The sequence below is a fragment of the Mastomys coucha genome, unplaced genomic scaffold (assembly GCF_008632895.1).
Source record: "Mastomys coucha isolate ucsf_1 unplaced genomic scaffold, UCSF_Mcou_1 pScaffold16, whole genome shotgun sequence".
Classification (NCBI taxonomy): domain Eukaryota; kingdom Metazoa; phylum Chordata; class Mammalia; order Rodentia; family Muridae; genus Mastomys; species Mastomys coucha.
This window is the reverse complement of record NW_022196898.1, coordinates 36,783,894-36,804,878: the sequence shown is the minus strand read 5'-3', so window position 1 is coordinate 36,804,878 and position 20,985 is coordinate 36,783,894. Positions and strand designations below refer to the sequence as shown.

At 49.3% G+C, this 20,985-nt stretch overlaps 2 protein-coding genes across 3 annotated transcripts in view; one reads left to right on the top strand and one right to left on the bottom strand.

The window, feature by feature from the left end:
* Prcc (proline rich mitotic checkpoint control factor) overlaps window positions 1-6,993 on the top strand; it is a 26,429-nt gene extending 19,436 nt beyond the window's left edge. The window contains exons 4-7 of the mRNA XM_031374305.1: window positions 2,352-2,447; window positions 3,663-3,806; window positions 5,712-5,777; window positions 6,547-6,993. Of these exons, the coding sequence (XP_031230165.1) occupies window positions 2,352-2,447; window positions 3,663-3,806; window positions 5,712-5,777; window positions 6,547-6,633 (393 nt within the window). The 3' untranslated portion in view covers window positions 6,634-6,993. The remainder of the gene's footprint in view (window positions 1-2,351; window positions 2,448-3,662; window positions 3,807-5,711; window positions 5,778-6,546) is intronic.
* An 8,309-nt stretch (window positions 6,994-15,302) lies between these two features.
* Window positions 15,303-20,985, bottom strand: part of Sh2d2a (SH2 domain containing 2A) — a 7,860-nt gene continuing 2,177 nt past the window's right edge. Inside the window, exons 3-8 of one of the 2 annotated variants that reach the window (XM_031376044.1) lie at window positions 20,417-20,571; window positions 19,634-19,815; window positions 18,988-19,077; window positions 18,660-18,828; window positions 16,222-16,374; window positions 15,303-16,022 (exon numbers count right to left, since the gene is read on the bottom strand). In XM_031376044.1, coding sequence (XP_031231904.1) covers window positions 15,681-16,022; window positions 16,222-16,374; window positions 18,660-18,828; window positions 18,988-19,077; window positions 19,634-19,815; window positions 20,417-20,571 — 1,091 coding nt within the window. In that variant the 3' untranslated portion in view covers window positions 15,303-15,680. The remainder of the gene's footprint in view (window positions 16,023-16,221; window positions 16,375-18,659; window positions 18,829-18,987; window positions 19,078-19,633; window positions 19,816-20,416; window positions 20,572-20,985) is intronic. The other variant, XM_031376045.1, reaches the window with a different exon arrangement.

Here is a 20,985-nt window from a genome sequence, read left to right as displayed (position 1 = left end):
GTGTAGCCCCGGCTGTCCTGGTACTCACTCTGTAGACCTTGCTGGCCTCGAACTTGGAAATCCGCCTGCCTCTGCCTCCCAAGTGCTAGAATTAAAGGCGTGCGCCACCACCGCCCGGCTTGCAGTCAGTGCTCTTAACCGCTGAGCCATCTCTCCAGCCCTGCTTGCTTTCCTTATATCTACTAGGTCTCAAAACATACTACTTTTATTCTAGACAGATCTAAATTGTCCAACTGTTACAAGGTGATTCATGCCATTAACCCTTTGATTCTGCATGTTAGCTTTCTGTCACTGTGTTAGAAGTCTAAGGTAATCTGTTGGAGAATAGTGGTTTCTTTTGGCTCAGGGTCTCAGGCTTTAGTCCATGGCTGCTTTGCTTTTGAGCCTGTGACCATACATTTGCTAAATTACTGTTGGGACTGTGCAGCAGAAGAAGCTATTCAATTTATGCAGGAAGCTAAGAGAAAAGAAGAGTCTAGAATCCTATGGGACTATACCGCTGTTGGCCTTTCCTTCTTTTTTTTTTTTTAAGATTTATTTTTTTATGTATGTGAGCACAGTGCTGCTATCTTCAGACATACCTAAGAGTACATTGGACCCCATTACAGATGGTCTTGAGCCATCATGTGATTGCTGGGAATTGAACTCAGGACCTCTGGAAGAGCAGTGCTCTTAACCACTGAGCCATCTTTCCAGTCCGACCTTTCTTCCTTCCAGTAAACTCCACTTCTTAACGGCCCCACCACCTCCTAATAGTTAAGTGTCTCGTGTCCAAGTCTTTAACACGTGGATCATCAAGAGACACTTACTGAAATACAGAATTTTGAAAATGGAAGTTTATTGGGGGTGGTGGGAGATTTTAAGGAGGAGAGGAATGGTCTCTAATCCTAGAACTAAGAGTTGCCTCTTTGAACATAGATATTGAGGGACGAGGAAGTTTGGTGTAAGCTGCTGGGTAGCAGGTAGTGCCACATAAGGGAGTATATGAACAAAGTCAAAGCAACTTGTCAAGACAACTTCTTTTTACAAAACAGGTGCCCTAGACCCCACTCAGCTAGACAGCACACAGTGCCAAGATGGCCTCTGCCTTTTGTCCTTAACTCGAGTAATGACTTGTATCCTTTCTTTTTTAAAAAGATTTATTTATTTATTATATGTAAGTATACTGTAGCTGTCTTCAGACACCCCAGAAGAGGGTGTCAGATCTCATTACGGATGGTTGTGAGCCACCATGTGGTTGTTGGGATTTGAACTCAGGACCTTTGGAAGAACAGTCAGTGCTCTTAACCACTGAGCCATCTCTCTATCCCAAGTACACAGCTCTTAACAAACCTAGTTCATTTCCAATTTTGTAGCATCTTATTATTTATTTATTTATGAGACAGCATCTCATTATGTAGTTCTAGCTGTCCTGGAACTTACTACATAGAGCAGGGTGGCCTTGAACTCATAGAGATTCACCTCATAGAGAGTCTGCCTCTGGAGTCCTGGGATTAAAGGTGTATGCTACCATGTCCAGCAACAAGTAGCTCATGGTGCATGTTTATAGTCAGGCTGCCTCTGATTCCTGAGTACTAGCTCTAGGGAAAGAGCCTATCCTTTCCTTTATTCTTTCCTTCTCTCTCTCTCTCTCTCTTTCTTTCTTTCTTTCTTTCTTCCTTTTTTTTTTAAAGATTTATTTATTTATTATATGTAAGTATACTGTAGCTGTCTTCAGACACACCAGAAGAGGGAGTCAGATTTGTTATGGCTAGTTGTGAGCCACCATGTGGTTGCTGGGATCTGAACTCAGGACCTTTGGAAGAGCAGTCAGTGCTCCTAACCGCTGAGCCATCTCTCTGGAGATGGCTACTCTTTCTGACTGCAGGATCATAGCACATGGCCAGGTAGCTCCCTGAAACTGTACAGTAGAGATGGGAAGGGAGAGGAGGGAGGGGATGCAGGGGAGAGTATGGCCTGGTCTGCGAGGGTATGTAGCTTCTGATCTAAGAGCACTGTCTTTTCTTCCCTGCTCATGACAGAGGTTGTTGTGTCTTAGGAACAGGTCAGGTCTGTCTAAGGGCACTGGAGAGAAAAGGTGGGAGTTATGCTGGGAAGCAGCTAAGGGAGTAGGGCACAGCAGAAGAGAATGTGCATTCTTTGTCACCTTGTCTAAAACAACACCTCTCTGCCTGGATGGTACCGATGAGGGAGCTGCAGGGACTGTTGGTGAACCAATCAGAGGGTAGGTCCTTGGATCTGGGCTGCTTCGTCTGAGGGGCTTTGGTGTGGGCATCTGCCTTTCCCATGCACTTTGCTTTGTTTTGTTTTCATTATGCCCTCAGTTTACATGTTTTCTGTTCTGGCTATAGGATTATTACAGTGGTGGCTACTATCCTGCACCGGACCCAGCTCTGGTCCCTCCCCAGGAAATTGCCCCTGATGCCTCCTTCATTGATGATGAAGCAGTGAGTTAACAAATGTATTACTTACTACTCTGTGTTGCTATGAGACAATACCATGACAAAAAACAATCTATAGAAGGCGTATTTGGGCTTACAGTTTCAAAGGGATGAGAGACCATTACAGTGGGAAGGCATAGGGTCAAACAGCTTGTATGGCAGTAGGGGTAGGTGGGAGGTTGAGAGCTCACATCTTCATTCACAGACTGGAAGCAAAGAACAGAGAAAGTGGGGCAAGGCTATAAACTCTCATAGTCCAGCACCAGTGTTCTAGCAGACTGGACCATCTCCCCAAACAGTACCACCAGCTACGGACTGTGTTCAAATACCTGAAGCTATGGGACACACTTCTTATTTAAACCACCACAAAGCAAAATGACTTTCTATTTTCTGTGCTAGGGACCAAACACAAGGCCTTGTGTTTGTTAGTCAAGTAGTAGACTACAGAACCCTATCCTAAGCCCACAAGTGGCCTTTTTTTTTTTTAAGATTTATTTTATTTTTAGTTATGTATATCTTTATGTGTCTATGTCAGGGTAAATACACCTAAGTGTAGATAGCTGCGGAAGCCATAGGGGTCAGGCCCATTGGAGTTACTGTGGGTGCTGGAGACTAAGTTCATCCTTTGTAAGAGCAACACTCATTCTTGACAGTCTCTCTAGCCCATCAGTGATCATTTTTGACACCAGGTTTCAAATCTAAAGCTAAAAGAAAAGTTTTCTTGTTTAGGTTTTGTTTTGTTTTGTTTGTTTGTTTGAGACAGGGTGTCATTATGTGGCCAGACTGGTTTTGAATTTGCAAGTTTTATGTTCTGTCTTCTGACTGCTAGAATTATGGGTATTATTTTATTTATTGTTTGTTTGTTTTGAGACAGGGTTTTTCTGTGTAGCCCTGCCTGTCCTGGAACTCATTCTGTAGACCAGGCTGGCCTTGAACTCAGAAATCCGCCTGCCTCTGCCTCCCAAGTGCTGGGATTAAAGGCGTGCGCCACCACTGCCTGGCCACAAATGCTCTTGGCCACCCTGGCTCTGACTCAAAGAGACCTGAGCAATAGCCCTCACCTGGCTCCATGGAAGATGGTAGACGTCTGTTTAACAGAGAGAAACCAAGGGCACAGGGCCCCAGCACTGCTCTAGACTAGAGACGGGTTCTTAGCAGTATCTCCTGCTCTCCTCACCCACTTCCCAGACACCTGCACTCCTGTTTTTATGTCTTTTTCAGTTTAAGCGGCTGCAGGGCAAGAGGAACCGAGGGAGAGAGGAAATCAATTTTGTGGAGATCAAAGGTGATGACCAACTCAGTGGGGCTCAGCAGTGGATGACCAAGTCACTGACAGAAGAGAAAACCATGAAGTCCTTCAGCAAAGTAAGTGTGAAAGACCATTTGGGTGGCCTACTTGGAAGGCCTTGAACCTCATCTGACCTATTGTTATCTAAATGTACCTATGTATATTTAGCAAATACTGCTGCCCATGGGAATGCAGTATATACCAACCTTCATGGGAACAACTCTTGCCTTTCAGAACTTTACAGAATTTTAACAGCTGCTCAGCTGCTGGTGCGGTTTGGTTGTGTAGAGTGAACGATTGGATCAGCTTCCCAGCTGCTGTGTGTGTGTCTTCCCACTGATGAGAATCTACAGCTGCTCTCTTTAATCATACCAGTCTCTGTGCTACTAATTTGGGAGCTGGCTCAGCCTATCTTTGGGGAGTGGGCACAGCAGATCTTCAGAGGTTTTAGGCCCTGGCTCCCATGCATGCTGCTCTTCTTTTGCTACTGTTTCCATAGTTTGTAGTAGCTAACTGCTGTCTCTGATTGTTCTTGGTTCCTTCCCTGTGCTCATTTTCTTCAGTCAGTGTGCTCAATGTCTCTTCACTTAGCAGCTGAGTAGTGTGGATGAGGTAGCTGGATGTGAGCTGTGTGCCAGCAACACCAAGCTCGAGGATTTTATGTCACCCCCACTCCCACCAATTTGGTTTTTCTTTGTTCTATGGTCACAGATGGCCTTCCAGGCCCCCATCATTTATTTTAACTGAATGTTGGCGGCCATACAGGATAGAGCAAAGGATTGTGGTTAGAGCAGCATAGATCTATCACTGTTTACTGGAAAAACCACTTAGGAGAAAGGGCTTTGCTAACTTGGGCTTGAGAGGCATCGTCACAGGCAGCTGCTGGTGTGTGCTTACAGTGGGAGGCACTGAACGTCTGCGTGCATCACCTTCAATTGTAACGGTACAATTACAGTTGTAATGCATTGAGTAGCAGCCTTAGAATCTGGTCTTTTCCCAGCTCCAGGGTGTTGTCCCGTTTCATTTTGTTGAGCTTGCTTTTTAAGAAAAGAAAGGATAGAGTCCCCTCTCTCCCCAAGAAGTTGACAGCAGAGTTGGGAAGAGATTTAAGGACACTTGAGTGTAAATGATTACAGTGCAAATTGATTACATAAGTGCTGAGGAGACTCTGGGGAGGAGTTCTGAGAGTTGGGTGGGGCTGGCGAGAAAGCTTCTAGCCCGAGACAGCTCTGGCAGAGGACAGAAAAACCACACAGTGAAAGCTCAGACCAGTATAGATCTTGACAGTAAATCGTTTGCATCAACGTGTGGTTTGGAGTTGAATGTAGTTACTGGTGGAGGTTGGAAGATAGATCGAGGAAGAATGAGCTTGTGAACTTTGTCGTCCCAGGGAAGAGGTTGACATGTCCTAGGACAGGACAGTACAGTTTTAGCCAAAGATGATAGATGAGAGGGTTTGGTAAGTGGTAGGTAAGAGCCAGACCAGATATCTGCCCAGACTGGAGAGAAGGGGACAGAAATGAAGAAGGTTTAAAAGACAGATGGTTAGGAAGTCTGGAGGGAGGTCAGCAGATCACATGCCTGTGGCATAAAAGCTGTCCTAGACCTACTACAAGCCAGTATCCATGGGCAGAGCCTGGAGCTGAGGCTAGAGGGAGAGTAGGGTTAGCAAAGAGACAAAGTCATTCCTGCCCTGACCTCAAAGAATAGCTAGTCTGCTGGGGATTAACAGGCTGCTTCTAGCAAGCATTCTCACTTTAAATTTGCTTTTCATAATGGTGCTGATAAAATGTTAGCTTTATAAGTACACAGACACAATAACAGCTCCAAGTTCACTTGTTCTCCCTAAAGATTTAGGCTTTATGTCTAATATCTCAGTTTGTCTGCTTTATACTTCACTGTTCAGGCATCTGAGAAATTTATGTCTTTCCATCTGTGAATTAAGGACTGCTTTTTGTTTTTCTTTTTGTTTTCTCTTATAGAAGAAAGGTGAGCAGCCAACTGGCCAGCAGCGGAGGAAACACCAGATCACATATCTGATTCATCAGGTGAGGATGCTCAGGGCTCACAGGATTCCAATAAGCTTGGGGATGGGAGTGGAGTTAGTAAGGTAGGTATTGTTTCTTGTTCTCCATGTGGCCACTAGGGGGAGGCTGTGTTCTTAATATCATTCCCCTCTGCCTCTGGTTCACAGGAGTCTGGTTCAGGTCCTTAGTGAAACCATGTTATGTAAGAGGGAAGTTTATTATAGGATTCTTTTGGTTTTTTTGAGGCAGGGTTTCAAGCATTCCAGCTATAGCCTCGGGTGACTTTGAACTTCTGATTCCCTTGGGTCTGCCCCTTGAGTGCTGAGATTTATGGGCTTGTGCCTCTCTGGTTTCTAATGTGCTGGGAATAGAGCTGAACACTTCCTGCAAGAAGAACTCTACCAGCTGAGCTTCAACTTTCTATTAAAGCTGGTTAATACATTTTATTTTTGTTTGTGTGTCCGTAATTTCTTAGATGTATACCACAATGTGAGTATAGAGGTCAGGTCAAATTTCACTGTTTTGTTGTTGTTGTTTTTGTTCACCATGCAGGTTCCAGGGGTTGAACTCAGCTATCAGGCTTGGTGGCTGGCACCTCTATTCACTGAGCCATCTTGCTAGTCCCCCAGAAGGCTTTTTCAATAGCAACTTTATCCATTTTATTTTTTTAAAAAAGAAAAATCTGGGTCTGGGATGTACAGTGGTACAGTGTGAACTTAGCATGTCCAAAGGCTGTAGGTGTGATCCCTAGTCAGTCTGCCCCTGTGACACTCCCTCATTTGTGTTCTAGGCTAAGGAGCGGGAACTGGAGTTGAAGAACACCTGGTCAGAAAACAAGCTCAGTCGCCGGCAGACCCAAGCCAAATACGGATTCTAGGGCTCAGGAACTGATGGCCCAGGATCTCCAGTTGGCACAGTGGGCCCAGCCCCAGCTTCACCTCCAGGACCCCAGCTGCTCTAAGTCCAGGACCTCTACCCTGAGGACTCAGCCCTCACCTCTGGGAGAAGGAACATATTTGATAGATTTTTCTTAACAAGTTAGAAAATCCAGCTCCTTTCTGTTCCGGGGCTGGAAAGACTGGAGTGCTGCCCCAAGGATCTACGACCTTGGCTGGGAGTTGTGCTCCTTGTCAGGTGTGATGAGATGGTGAACTCTCCCACCAATTTTTTTTTTTTTTTTTTTAAAAAACAGGGATGTCTGTTGAAATAAAACATTGAGTGTGATAGATACTGCCTATGCTGTGTCTGGATCTCAGAGTTGAGCTTGTGCAAAGGGCCCTGTCAAGCACCCTGAGTGGCTTCTCGCTGCTTTGCTTTCCCCTCTGCCCACCTTCTCCACTGACCACCCCGGGAGCTGTTGCTGTCTTACCTGGGACAGGATGGTTATCAGGCATGTGACCCCAAATGTAGAGAGTATTGCTGGTGTCAAGTGTCTCAAGATGGATTTGTCAGTGTGGGTGTGGTGTGATATGCCTGTGATCTTAGCATTCAGGATGCTGAAGGCAAAGGATTGTGAGTTCAAGGCTAGCCTGAGTTACAGGACCCTACCTTTAAAATACAAAAAGAAGCAATAGGTAGGTACCCAGCAGGTTGTGGCAAAACACCCGTTCCCAGAGTGAATTAAATTTACACTGAGGTCAAGGTCACGGGCTGGTTTGGAGTAAGTTGTGTTCAGCACATGGCATACTCTAGGTTAATTTGCAAGCTAAGCATAGAATTCGGAGGCCAGGGAGACCTCCATGGAGACTTCAAAATCTCTGTGTGTTTTGAGGAAGGGATATGGAAGGGAATACAGACTTAGGAGCTGTAGGGTACTATGTGCGCATCAGGAACAATATGCAGTGCAGTATCTTCCTTTCAGTTCAAGCTGGGCTCAAGTAGGGATGACCACAGGTGTACAGCATCCATGAGTCGGCTGCCAGGGATCTGAGAGAGGCCTACCTGCTCTGCAGGAACAGAGTGATAAAAGACTCCAGAGCCTGTCGGTGCCAGGCACAGGAGCTGTGTGGGGCATGTGCTTCGGCCCACTGCTGATGGGAAATACCTGGTGAGGTTTAGTAGTGTTCAGGGTTCCTCCACAGGCAAGCCTATGGCCAGAGGAACCGTCTGAAGAGCTTGTGGTGGGACTAGGATCCACTAGACTGAGACATCTCCATTTCTGGTTCTGTGCGGAGGTAAGTTGAGGCGTCTGTTTCTCATTAAGTACATTGTAGGGTTTCATCACTTACAGGAAAACTACCAGCTTATCTGAAATCTGACCTACTTCGGGTTGGAGCCAGACACGGCCCTGAGTCCCACGGGGACTGTAGTTGAGTTGTTCTGATGTGTGCATCCAGCCATTCTCAGCAGGGGGCATCAGCTCCCGCTGTGTTCCACTGTCCACTGAGGTTCAGGGCCAGGGCTGAGGCCCGCCTCCCAATGGGGTCCTAGGTGATCGTGGGCTCAGCAGGGCCAAGAAGTCTTGAGATCCCTTTGTGCCAGGTGCTCTCTGGGCCTGGCATACTCTAGGTGCAGCTCTTCCCATCTGTGTTGTTACCACCCTGTATTCAGTAGCTTCTCGTCAGAGTCCGTCCTGTGATGTAGTAGGAGGTGCCCTATGCTGCTGGGATGCAGGGGTGGACCTTTTTACCTTCAGTTCTCAAGGGGTCTGCATCAACCTTTTTAAAAGGTACCTTTGAGATGGTCCCTTACAGCAATTAGGTTGGTCTGGAATTCTCTGTATAGCTGAGGCTGACCAAACCTTAATCTTGTGTCCTAAGAGCTGGGATTGTAGGCATGTACCACTATGCCCCACTCTAGAAAAACATTTCTTAAAAATTTGTCAGACTGGAGAGATGACTCAGAGGTTAAAAGAGCACTGACTGCCCTTTCTGAAGACCTGGGTTCAATTCCCAGTACCTACACACATATACACCAGCAAAATATCCATACACATAAAGTAAAAAAGATTTATGCATCTGTGGTTGTGCCTGCATGTGTTCAGTTCAGGTGTATATGTGCATCAGGTGCATGCCAGGTGGCCATGGGAGTCAGAATAGGGCATCAAGATCCCTGGAACTGGAGTTAAGGATAGTCGTGATCTACCATTGTGGGTGGTAGGTCCTCTGCAAGGGCAAGTGCTCTTATGTGCTGAGCCACCTCACCAGCTCCCAGACACAATTTTTAAAAGTCACTCTTTAGTCCTACCAAAGATGACATTTTATTTAGTGGTTGGAATTTCCTAGTCACCAAGAGAAATGCTGGAATGTGTGTTAGTTCACACCTATTATTCCTGAACTTTAAAGGTAGAGGCAGAAGGATTACCATAAATATAAGGCCTATAGTGTGAGACTTTAATCTCAGAATTCAAAAGGTAGGCCAGGTATGGTGGCACACCAGTCTCGACACTCTTTGGAAGGCAGGGACACATGGATCGCTGTTTCTCAGGCCACCTAGGGCTACGCCTAGTGAGATCCTTTCTAAAAGGAATGGGGGTCAAGAAAAGGAGAAAAGAAAATAGGCCTCCTCGATGGAAAGGAAGAGAAGACATGATAATATCAGAGAGATAGGAGCAGTAGCAATGATGTGTGCCTAAAACTGGACCAACAATAACGGTCGGGGAAGAAAGCCTTGACCCCTCCTATTCTAGCCCTTGGAAGGCAGAGGCAGGTTTATGGGTTCAAGGCCAGCTTGGGTTTCAGAGTAAGATCCTGCCAGAAAACAAGTCATTAGTGTCCTTGAAGGTAAAGGTGTACTGTCGTGGGCCAGGACAAGATGGGAGGAGACAGGTGTTTGAAGAGCTGACTCAAGCTGCAGAAAGTCGGAGAAGTTGCTCTGGGCTCTCACCTCCCAGTGCAGCTCCATGCTGTTGGCTGACATGGCATGGGGCCCAGGAATGTGGCTGAATTTTGGTTTTAGCTCTCATTCAGGGGAGGACTACATAGAGGTAGCTAAGAATGACCAGCCCTTTTGAGTGCATCTGTGGAGGGAGTCACTGCTTTCCGATCTCTCATCCTTGAGACAGCCACAAGTGGCAATACTGAAACTTTCTACTGTATTCCCCAAAGGAACAGGGAAATGGTGGTCATGAAAGTCAGTCACCTATGGTGAAAGGCTGGGCCTGGAGGACAGCTGGATCTGCAGTGGGAACTGTCTGACTGTTGGCAGACGAGAGAGCAGGCTGGGCGAGAGTACCTGGGCAGGGCAGAAGGGTGCTATCTTGGTTTTTTTTTCTGTTGATGGGATAAAGTATTCTAACAAAAGCATCAAATGGGGAAAAATTTTTTTTTTTTTGTTTTTTGTTTTTTGTTTTTTTTTCCTGGCTCACATTTTAAGTATGTCTCCGGAGGGAAGTCAAGGCAACAGGAGTGTCTTAATTAGGGTTTTACTTCCCCATGGCCAAGGCAGCTCTTCTAAGGACAACATTTCATTGGGACTGCCTTACAGTTCAGAGAGTCAGTCCACTATCCTCAAGGGAGGAACATGGCAGCATCTAGGCAGGCATGGTGTAGGAGGAACTGAGAGTTCTACATCTTCATCTGAAAGCTGCTAGCAGAATACTGACTTCCAGGCAGCTAGGATGAGGGTCTTAAGCCCACACTCAGTGACACACCTACTCTAACAAGGCCACACCTCCTAAGAGTGCCAGTCCCTGGGCCTAGCATTTACAAACCATAACAGGGAGCTTGAGGCAGCTGATTGCTTCAATGTTTCCAGGAAACAGCAATGAATGAACTGCTTAGCTTCCTTTCTCCACTTAATATAGTCCAGGATCCCCTGCCCCCAAAGTGGTTCCGTCCCTAAGTAAGGTGCATTTTCCTACATTAGTTAACAGTAGTCCCTCACAGGTGTTCTCAGAGGCTAGCCTTAGTCTAGCTAGATACTGTCGCCACGGCACAGATGTGCTAGGAGGCTTGCCTCTTAGGTGCTTTTAGATCCCGTCCAGTTGACAACATCAGCAATCACAGATGGAATGGCTGGAAAAGGCTGAGTGGGTCCCACCTCCCATGTGAGGAGATGGCTGGGAAGCTGAGGAGCCAGCTCCTGTCTCCTCTTCAGGTGATTCAACTTCTCACCTTGAGGCCTCACTGCAGCCTTAGGCCTGAGGTCTGCAGTGAGGCCACGGGGCGTGGGGCAGGGACTGAGCCTGGGGCCTTATGTAGGCAAGTGCTCTACTTCTGAGTTATATCTACCCCAACTCCTTCAGCTTCAGGGCTGGGCTAACCTCTTCAAGCTTTGGCAGGTCAGGGATCTTATCCTTCTGGGGGTGTCTCTTAGTATCAAGACTGGGCTAGGGCGACAGGGTCAGGGCTCTCTCTGTCTTACTGTCTAGAGCTTTCTGTCACCTCCCTTTCTGACTCCACCCTCTCTTTAGGTGTCACAACGGATCACCACAGCCCCTGCTGGCCCCAGTTGTCAAACTAGTCAAAGCTGCTCATGTGAAACACATCTCTGCAGGTGAGGCCCTCGTCCCACTTTGTCTTTGGGGCCTACTTTGGTCTAAGCCTAAAGTCTGCACTGTTCAACAGTAGAATGCCCTAGGAAGCAGAGGTGCCCACTGTACTCTGCCTGGAAATCTAGGGAAATTCTTTACTTCCTGACTTCCTGTTTCCATCTCCTGCTTTGACATTCACTCTTTTTGCCTGCCTGGAACCTACCCTGAGGTGACTACCCAAGTTTCTTATGACACCTTTCTTGTGTTTTCAGCCTTGCCTCTCTGATTCTGGAGGCAGGGGGTGTCATTGCTCCTCATTCCCCTCTTCCACATGCTTAGGAGGGCTCTAGATCCTCAAGCAGGCATGGAACTGTTGATGCGGAACCAATGGTTCTCCAGCTGATTAGCACTGGAGTGGAAAAGAAAGAACTGGCTTGTCACTGGAGCTGGTGCTGATGCCAGGCTGGGGATGGGGGGAGGAGCAGCATGGCAGTACCCAGCTGTCTGGAACAAAACTGAAGGGAAGAGGCTGTCAGGCCGTGCCTCAGCTAGGGCCAAACCCCTTGGAAGAAGGCAGGACCCTAAGAGCACATGTTACCTTAAATGAGCCTTAGTAGAATTAGGGTAACAGCTGGGGGAGGGGAGCTGCAGAGAGAGAAGAAGTGGCAAAGGCCACCTCCAGAGACTAGGGTGACTGTCTGGAGCCAGTAGGACCACGCATGGCCAGCCTCAGAAAGCCTCCAGTGTGAGATGAAAGTGTGACCTAGGGCAGATTGCTCCCTGGCCAGGACTCCAGAGGAGTTTAGCTCTAGAGCAGGAAACCAGTCCTGAAGTGAGTCTGGGCAGAGAAGGGAGAAAACCTGACAGGATGGGGCAAGGAGAGGGGAAGGGCTCCTGGGTGAGGTAGGGGCTTAAGCCCAGGAGGTAAGGAAGTCCCATGAGAGATGTGGAGCTGTTTCAGGAGTGTGCATCCTCCAGGGGCTCACAGGCCACTAAGGCACCCTTCTCCCAAGTCCTGAATTGCCCATCTCTATAGGTACCCACTCCTGTGCCCACTCGTGACTATCCAGCCTATCCCAGCTAAGAGAGAAGCACTTGGCAAAGGGAGTCCGTGTCCTTGTCCTCATGTTTTTCAACTTTCAGCCAAAAGATCAATAACTTTGCCTAAGTGTCTTTGAACCTCTAGACCCCTATAAACCACAGTGGGAGAGAGAAAAGGGTTGCAGAGGAGCTGGAAGAACTTAGATTCTGGAGGAGGGAGATTGTTAGTGATGATTTATTAGCCAGACAAGGACCAACAAACAAATTCTAACACCTGTTCTCTCACCAAACCATTCCTCAGACAACAACAGCAATTGGGCCAGGGCCCATGCGAAGGCTCAGAGTGTCAAGGCTTCCTAAAGTCCAGTTTCTTCAGGAGGCAAAACCAGGGCACAGGAGGCAGGATTGGCTTCTCTACTACATACATTGGCTTCCTTGCCTTGGTTCCTGGCGACTCTTGGAAGGGAGCAGTGTGCGTGTGTTTGTGCATGTGTGTATGTGCGTGCATGTATATGTGTGTGCATGTGTGTGCATGTGTGTGCATGTGTGTGTGTGCATATATGTGTGTGCATGTGTGTGCATGTGTGTGTGTGTGCATGTGTGTATGTGCGTGCATGTGTGTGCGTGTATGTGGATGTGTGTGTGTGTGTGCATGTGTGTATGTGCGTGCATGTATATGTGTGTGTGTGTGTGTGTGTGTGTGTGTGTGTGTCTTGCTATGAGGAAGCAGATCCCACATTTGTTCCTCTGACCTCCAGGCTGCTTTGGAGTACAGAGGAAGGCAGACTTGTAAAGGGGACAGGGAAATCTGGGGTGCTGGGAGGTCCCAGTGCAGAACTCTGGAAAGCAACCAGCTTCTTAGCTGAGGAAATCTCTCTGTCCCTTGTGGAGAAGAGAGGATTCAGAGGATGGATGGGGAACACCGAACAGGGGGTTTAATTCTTGACCTTGGCCTGGATACTCTGCTTCTCTGGCTTGTTTCATTATTTGCATAATGAGAGAACTGGACTTAATTGATAGGAGAGAAAGAAATGCTGCTCGCCCCTCCTTCCCACAGCAGACGCCACTCATCTGTCACCCTGCTCTTTTCTGCTGAGCTTAGATCTGACCTTCATATCCTTCCAGTGCTGCACTCTGGGCAGCCGAGACCAATGGATTGGAGCTGGCATGCAGGATGACACCTCCTTGCCATCCGTGTAGCAGATGAAGGAGCTCTGCTTACCTGGAATCTCTCCCACCTGCCTTCCCTAAGAAAGGACCCAGGGGTGTGTGAAGGTCTCAGCACACAAAATGCCCCAAGCTACCCTCCCAGATCAGACTTACCGCCTAAGGAGGCCCGAGAGGGAGCCATGCGTGTTCTCCGTCCTGAAAGGACATGCCTCTAGGGGCAGGGGGGCTGATGAGGAAGAAGAGGGCCTTACTTAGCCACACAGTCCTCAGAATGCAGCTCTAGAGCATCCACAGAAGGAAGGACAGCCCTGGGTCATACCCTCTGCCTCTTTGGCAGATCTACAGTCTCTAGGAGAAGGTATATGGTATTAACCCTTTGGCCTCCAGAGGAGATTTAGGCTCCCATCCATTCTTCTGTCTCTCCTCTTCTCCTTTCCCCCGTCCCTTCCTAAGGCAGTTGCTTCATGCCAAGCATTGGGCCAGTACTTTGGAGATAGCTGAGTATCCCCCAGGGCTGCCTCCTGTGAATCATGCTCAGCTGAAGAGGGAGATAGAAGAAAAAAGGAACAATGGGAGTTTCTGCTGACCAGTGGTCTGGCAAGGGTGTGTCAGGAGGTCAGGCCAGGGAAGGCTTTGCAGGGAGAAGGGCATGAAGCCTTGAGTGGGATTTAGGGTTGCCAGGCAGCAGGAGGTCCAGTTTGTAGGGACTACTGTGGGCAGGACTGAGGTGAGGAAAGTAAAAGAGGCTTGGTAGCCCTTGGTGAGTTTGGCGACATCTGATGGAGGTGCTTGAAGTGGGGCTGACGAGGTGGGAGCTTACCTCAGTATGGAAGAGCTAGAGGGCCAGGCAGCTGCTTCAGAAAGCCCATTCTGGCTTTCTCAGGGGAAGAATGGGTCAGAACGGGTCAGAACTGACAAGCCTGGTACCAGGAGAGCAGTTAAGCCACTCTTAGCAAAATCAGGCTGTGGCTCAGATAATAGAGTGATCCCACACACTGTATGAGCTGCCTGGTGACACCCACTTGTAATCCCAGAACTCAGGAGGCAGAGGCAATCGGGCCAGAAGTTCAAGGCCCTCACCAGCCTCATAGTAAGGTAGATGCCAGCCTGGGCTACAAGAGACCTTGCCTTGAGGGAAAAATTAGAGCCCGGTGTGTTGATGCATACCCAGCATCCTTTGGGAAGCTGAAAAAGCAGCTATCCATTTGTGCTGAGCCAGCCTTGTCTACATCACAGACACCAGGGCTACACAGTGAGACCCTGTCTCAAAAATAACAACAACAAAAAATATGGTTCTTAGAAAAGTCTTGATGAGAGGATGTCAGAGACTAGAATGGGTTGGGGGGACAGGGTAGATGTTATTGATCTACAGAGATTGAAGCAAAGAGGGTGGAGATGTTTAGGGACACCACATTTCCTGCTGGATAGCTGGGTGCTGGGGGTTAATCAGTCAGGGTGCGGCACACAGGCAGACACTGTGTGTGTATGTGTGTGTGTGTGTGTATGTGTAGGGTGGGAGTGAGACTAGTTCAATTGATCTTCGAGTGGCTTTGGAACCCTGGCAGAGCCTGGATGGACCCAGGATTAAGAAAGCAGTAGCTTCCCCGGGGAAGTGGTGGCGCAGGCCTTTAATCCTGGCACTTGGGAGGCAGAGGCAGGTGGATTTCTGAGTTCGAGGCCAGCCTGGTCTACAGAGTGAGTTCCAGGACAGCCAGGGCTATACAGAGAAACTCTGTCTTGGAAAAGAAGAAGAAGAAGAAGAAGAAGAAGAAGAAGAAGAAGAAGAAGAAGAAGAAGAAGAAGAAGAAGAAGAAGAAGAAGAAGGTAGCTGGCAGGGTACAGGTGAGCTGGGCTGATGAAGGTCGAGCAGGGACCTTCAGTGGCAGTGGAGAGGAAGCCTAAAGAAGGACCTGAGGCAGGTACAAGGGAAAGAGTGTGACTCATTTAATAGTAAAACCACATTCAGATATGACTGAAACTCTGGGGAAACTGTGAGGGTGAGCACACAGTGCAGCGGCCTCCTCCTCTGAGCCCGCAGGTGGTGACGCATGGGCTCCCAAGTGCTCTTCTCCGGGGAGCTGGATCAGTGCCACGTGTCTGAGGAAGGCTTGACCGACAAGAGGCAGCCTGGGATGGACAGAGGTTGAAGGAAACCTGAAGTAGAGGCAGGTAGGGCTGGACAAAGCTGAGTCCACGTGAATGTCCAGGAACAGCCTCAGGCCTGGAGCTGGGCAAAGGTTTTCGGCAGCATGGAACACTCCATCTTTCTTCAGCCCACTGACCTTCACCTTGCCCGATATTCAGGAGGGGCTCCCTCTTTCTGCTGGCCTTCTTGAGCTTTTCTTTCCCTGTAGCCCCCTTACTTGGCCTCCTGAGATAGGCCTGGACCAACACTTCTGGAGGATGGGGTGCCCAATGGGTGCCATTCCTGATGGCCCCTCCACCTCAGCATAAATATTACTAGGAGCATCCCCAGGGCTGCCCCGCCCCATGGCATAGAAGGCTATGAGTTCATCTGGCTCCTGGTAGACAGGGTTAATGGGTAGAGCCTGATGAGGTCGTGGAGTAGGACTTGTATAGACTTCAAGAGGAAGCTGAGGCTTGGCGGGGATGGGGGGCCTGGGTCTGGATGCCTGGGGAGTCTAGGAGAAAAAAGGCAAGGCCAGGGAAGAGAATTAATGAGAACCATGGAGGCAGGGTCTAAGTCCAGACCTATCTCAGCCTGAGCCTCTACCCATGAGAGCCCTTCCTTCCTGGCCTCTCCCTCTGTCCTGTGTCCCTTCTCCAGGCCCCGACACACACCCCTCTCCAATCCCACAGGTTGAGTTGACCATACAGTACCTCCTTTTGTTGGGAGGCCCACACTTTGTCTTTGTACACCAAGGCCTGGGCCTGGCCCTGTTGGATGAGCAGGCTGTGTTGGGTGTCAGGGGCCTGTCTTTTGCTTCCAGAGTCTGATTCTTCCCTTAGGAAAAGTCCAGCAGGCTCAGCTGTCTGCCAGAAAAGAAGTAGGCCTGAAGGGTTGGGGCAGGGTGGGGGTATCAGGAGATCCAGGAAAAGCAGTTAGGATGGGAGAGAAGTGGGCTGTGGGCTGTGCTCTCTGTGAGAGAGAGTGGGGGTGGAGGCGTTGAGGAGGCCAGGGGACTGTGGACAGAAACAAACTCTGTTCACAGGCATGCCTAACTATGAACTATCTGGAATTCAGGGCCAAGACAGTTTCATTTGTATTTACAGTTGCCAAACTAGGAGGCTTTAGGCTTTAGGAGTCTTTGCCTTTGAAGCCTTTGGTCTGGGAACCAACCTCCATGATTGCTGGGCCTTATTTCTTCAGGTTCAAGAAACTTAATATATGAAAATAGAAGCTACATGTTTAGGAGTAGAGACTACCACAGGAGAGACGAACCTTCCCTTCTAACTACCCCATGGTAGTTATGTTTTTAGCTCAGCATTAAGGCCAGCTGTGCGCAGGGCTCCACGTGCCTTCTGCTTCCAGAAGCCTACAATCCACTCACGGCTGCCAAGATCCAAATGAGAATTCTTTCTGTCCACCCTGTACTTCACCTCTCCTTGAGAAAGCACTAGGTTCACCCTGCTGCCCAAACATCAGGAAGGTCAGCTTTAAAACCTCACCCTTCTCCATCAAACCCAACACGAGCTGTGCTCTGCCCACCGCCAGTGTCTCACATCTTCTCTGAGCCCACACGCAGCCAGCACCACCGTTCAGGTGCACACACCTCCCCACTGGGTCCCACTCTCACCATCTTGCAGCCTCTTTGTCCAGTCTCTCTAGCCCATGCCAGGGCTTCCTGCTCTAGAGGGATCCAGACCTTCAAGCTTGATTGTGCTGGGCCTAGTTCCCATTCTGACCTTTGTTCCAGACTGGATCCAGTCCTGTGGAATCCAGTTGCCTTTTCCCACTTTCTCCTGTGGATCTGGGGGCTGAAACCATAGCCTGACGCTGGACAAGCAGTCCCTCTGAGGCTACTTCTGAGCCCCCAGCTTCCTGCTTAACACCTCAGACTACAAATGTTTCCACACCTGGCTCAGACAGGCTCCTTCTCTAGCCTACATCTAAACGTCTTCTAGCTCTTCATTTGTTCTGCAAGACCCCCACCAGCCCCACATTCTAAACAGCCAGCAGCGCCTCTCTTACTCCTTCAGCCTCCCTGTGCTAGCCAGCCCCATCAATGCTGAAACACCGACGACGCAGCCGCCGTCTCCATCTCTAGTGGCCTTGTTTGGCCACCACCCATCACCTTCTGAAACATTGTAGCCGCCTTCATCTCCTGCCAGGTTGTCTGGCCCTCATCATCCTGTCAGGTGAGGCCTTTGCTTCTAACTTGCCAGTGTTATTCTTATTCAGAATAAAACCTCAGAGCCTTGTGAGAGCCACAGGGCCCCCGTATGTCACCCTTCTGACCTCACTTCCGACCTCTCCATCGATCAATCATCTTGATCCTCACTTCTGCTCACACTGAGGCTGTTTCCTCACTGCTCAGTCTTCAGACACATCAAATACCCTTCCATTTCAGAGCCTTTGCCCCGGCTGTAACTTCCACCCCAAATGCTTTCGCTCCAGCTGTCTACACGGCTCCCTCTTACACCATTCGGGCCTCTGTTCAGATGTCCCCCACCTTCTCTGCTGACTCTTTTTGACATACTGCCTACCCTATTACTCCCCATCTCTGCACGGTTTTCTTCCTAGCACGCATCCTTCCTGTTATCAGTGTCTTCTCTGTATCACTCATGGCATCTGCCTTGTCCTAGAATAGATGCTTCATGAAGGCCAGGAGATACAGATAGATATAATTCATCACTGTTTATTTCCTCAGTGTTTAACCTCTCTCTCAACACACAGTGGTCCGAAGCGTCTGCACCTTCTGAAGGTGGGGACTCCCTGACAACTGTCAAGCTAAGTAGCATCCACCACAGCCACTACATATGATCCCACCACTGGATTGTCTGCCGTTGCTACTGTAGTAAGGTTTATGAGCCAGATGCCCATCTGTCTTGGCTACAAGTCTATCTACAGGACCTCTCCCCCTCACCCCTGCTCTGAAAACTCAGTTAACTTCACTTAATTTGACTTGACTGCCTCTCTGCCTCTCCTTACCCTGCTGTTTGTGGCTGGTCTGGTCGTGAAAGAACACCTTTCCGGAAGAGGTGTGGGTAAGCCAGTGTGCCCGGTCATGGATTGGGATGAAAAAGGCAGAGACCTGGTGGGGATGCTGGGGGTGGCAGCGACGACACTCAGTTATGGGATTTGGGTAAGGGCTCACCTGTCGAGCAAGGGGTTGGGTGAGCATCTCCCCATAGGGGCTGAGGGGGCACTCTGTGTAGTGTTGAAGCAGGTCCTGAAGCTGCGCATGGGCACTGTCTTCACCCAGCACCACGTGGCGCCCATCCCCTAGCTGAGCAAGAAGGAAATGACGGCAGCAGGTCCGGCTCCTGGAGGGGCCATTTTGAGTCAGACTTACCATTTCTTCCCCCACCAGGCTGAGGGAAGAACCCTGAGCCCTCCTTGGAGAGATTGGGTAAGCACAGGGGCTTGCCCCTTAGTTAGCAGGAAGCCCCGCCTCTAGCCGGTCAGTGAGAACCGCTCCTCACCTGTAAGACAGCACGAAGGTCACAGCACTCTCGCTGAAGCGCACAAGATAGCATCCTAGGGGCTGGGACTGCAGCAGCCTCTCGGCTTCCCTGGAGAGAAGTGTGGGACCAGTTCTGACTCGTGCAACCTCATTTCTGTCTCCTCTCTTAAGGGATCCCTCACCTCCACCCCAAGCAAGCATCCCAAGACTAAGTGAAGACAAGGGGACAGGGATCCTGCTCAAAAGACCCAGGGCTTCATGTTCAGGGTAGCATGGAGGGGGAGCCGCAGCAGCAACAGACATGGTCGTTACAGTAATAGAGCTTAGAAGTCAAAAGCTAGAGATAATGAAAGAAAAGTGGATTGAGAAATGGGAAATCCGGCTGGAGAGATGGCTCAGAGGTTAAGAGCACTGACTGTTCTTCCAGAGGTCCTGAGTTCAATTCCCAGCAACCTCATGGTGGCTCACAACTAACTGCAATGGGATCTGATGCCCTCTTCTGGTGTGTTTAAATAAATAAATCTTTTTTAAAAAAGGACAGTGAGGAAATGGAGGAGAGAGCCAAGAGAGAATGAGGCCTGGGAAACTAGAGTCCTTACTGTCAGGATTTCTCTGACTGACTTAGGACCCTGTGCCTTCTGGGGGTTTCTTCCACTGTGACTCACCTTCTGGTGATGAAGCCGTGGAACCAAAGAGGGGCAGTCTTGAGCAAGAGCCAGTGGGCCTGGGTCTTCTGGACCCATGCTCTGGTCTCTGCCTGCAATGACAGGTCACCTTTCCCAGGTACCTCTTCTGCCCTGTCAGCAGTCCCTAGGATCCAGGCAGCTCCTGGGGCTGAGGCAGAGGCCTGGGCATGAGAGAAGTCAGGAACTGAAGCAGCCATGATTAGAGAACTTTCCTCCTGACCCCTAAGCTGCCTCCTGTTTATCCTCATTCCAGCGCCCCCCCCCAGTCTATTTTAGGGTGAGATCGCCCAGAAAGTCCTTTCCAAGGCCACTGCCTTAAATTCCTCCTGTATCTTCCATACTGGCACCAGAGGGCAGGAGATGGTATAGGAAGTCACCTCAGGCCAGGGGAGGATTACTTCCTCTCTTGTAAATAAGACTGAGCTGGTGGGTGAGAGGAAGAGGGAATGAAGAAAAGATCCAGAATGCTCTGGGGAAATGGAGGTGCTGACACAGCATGCAGACAGCTGCATTTGGGGTCAGGGTGCTATGTCTTAGTCCCCTTAGGACTGGGCCTGAGATTTTCAGGGCCAGAGAAACTAAGGGCAAGTGGGTAGCTATGCATGGGAGGAAGGCACGCCCCACTTCCTGCTTCCTGACCCAGGTAGCCACTTATTCCTGCGGACTTTCATTTTGACATGGGTTCATGGGCACACCCTCATCCTGGAGAGGATGGCGGTGGATGAGGCAGTTGTACCCCTCACCCCCCAGGTTTCTACTCACCACTGTGTGGGTGGCCCTGGGGCTGGGCTGAGCCCCCTGTTCTTTCAGAACCTGCATGCTGGGCTTGCCCCCACAACCCAAGTCCTGGCATCTCCTCTGGGTCAGGTTCATGGGCTGGAAGGTGCTGAAGGTTGAGGAGGTGGCTTCATGATTCCCTGTTGGCACAAGGGAGGTGGCTGGGGTTTCCCAGAGGCAGATCACCTCTCCCTCCCTTCTATACATCAGGCTCTTAAACATCTCCAAAGGGGCTTTCCCCGACATGAGGACAGGCGAAGTGCTAGTGTGCCAGGGAGGTAGCAGGTGGGAATGCCAGGAATAGGAATAAGGAGTCAAGGCATTTCAAAGGGACTGGTGGCAACAGAAGGGTTGTCAGTAAAACAAGAACTCTGGGGACTAGGTTGAACCTCTGAGGCCTGGAAGTCCTGTAGAGAGAGGTAGATCCCTTAGGCCAGGCCTTCCCTTGATCGAGACTCCCCTGCTTGCCATTGTCTTTCACCCTCTCTTTCTTTCTTTTTTTCTTTCTTTTCCTCTTCTTTTTCTTTCTCTCTCTCTCTCTTTCTTTCTTTCTT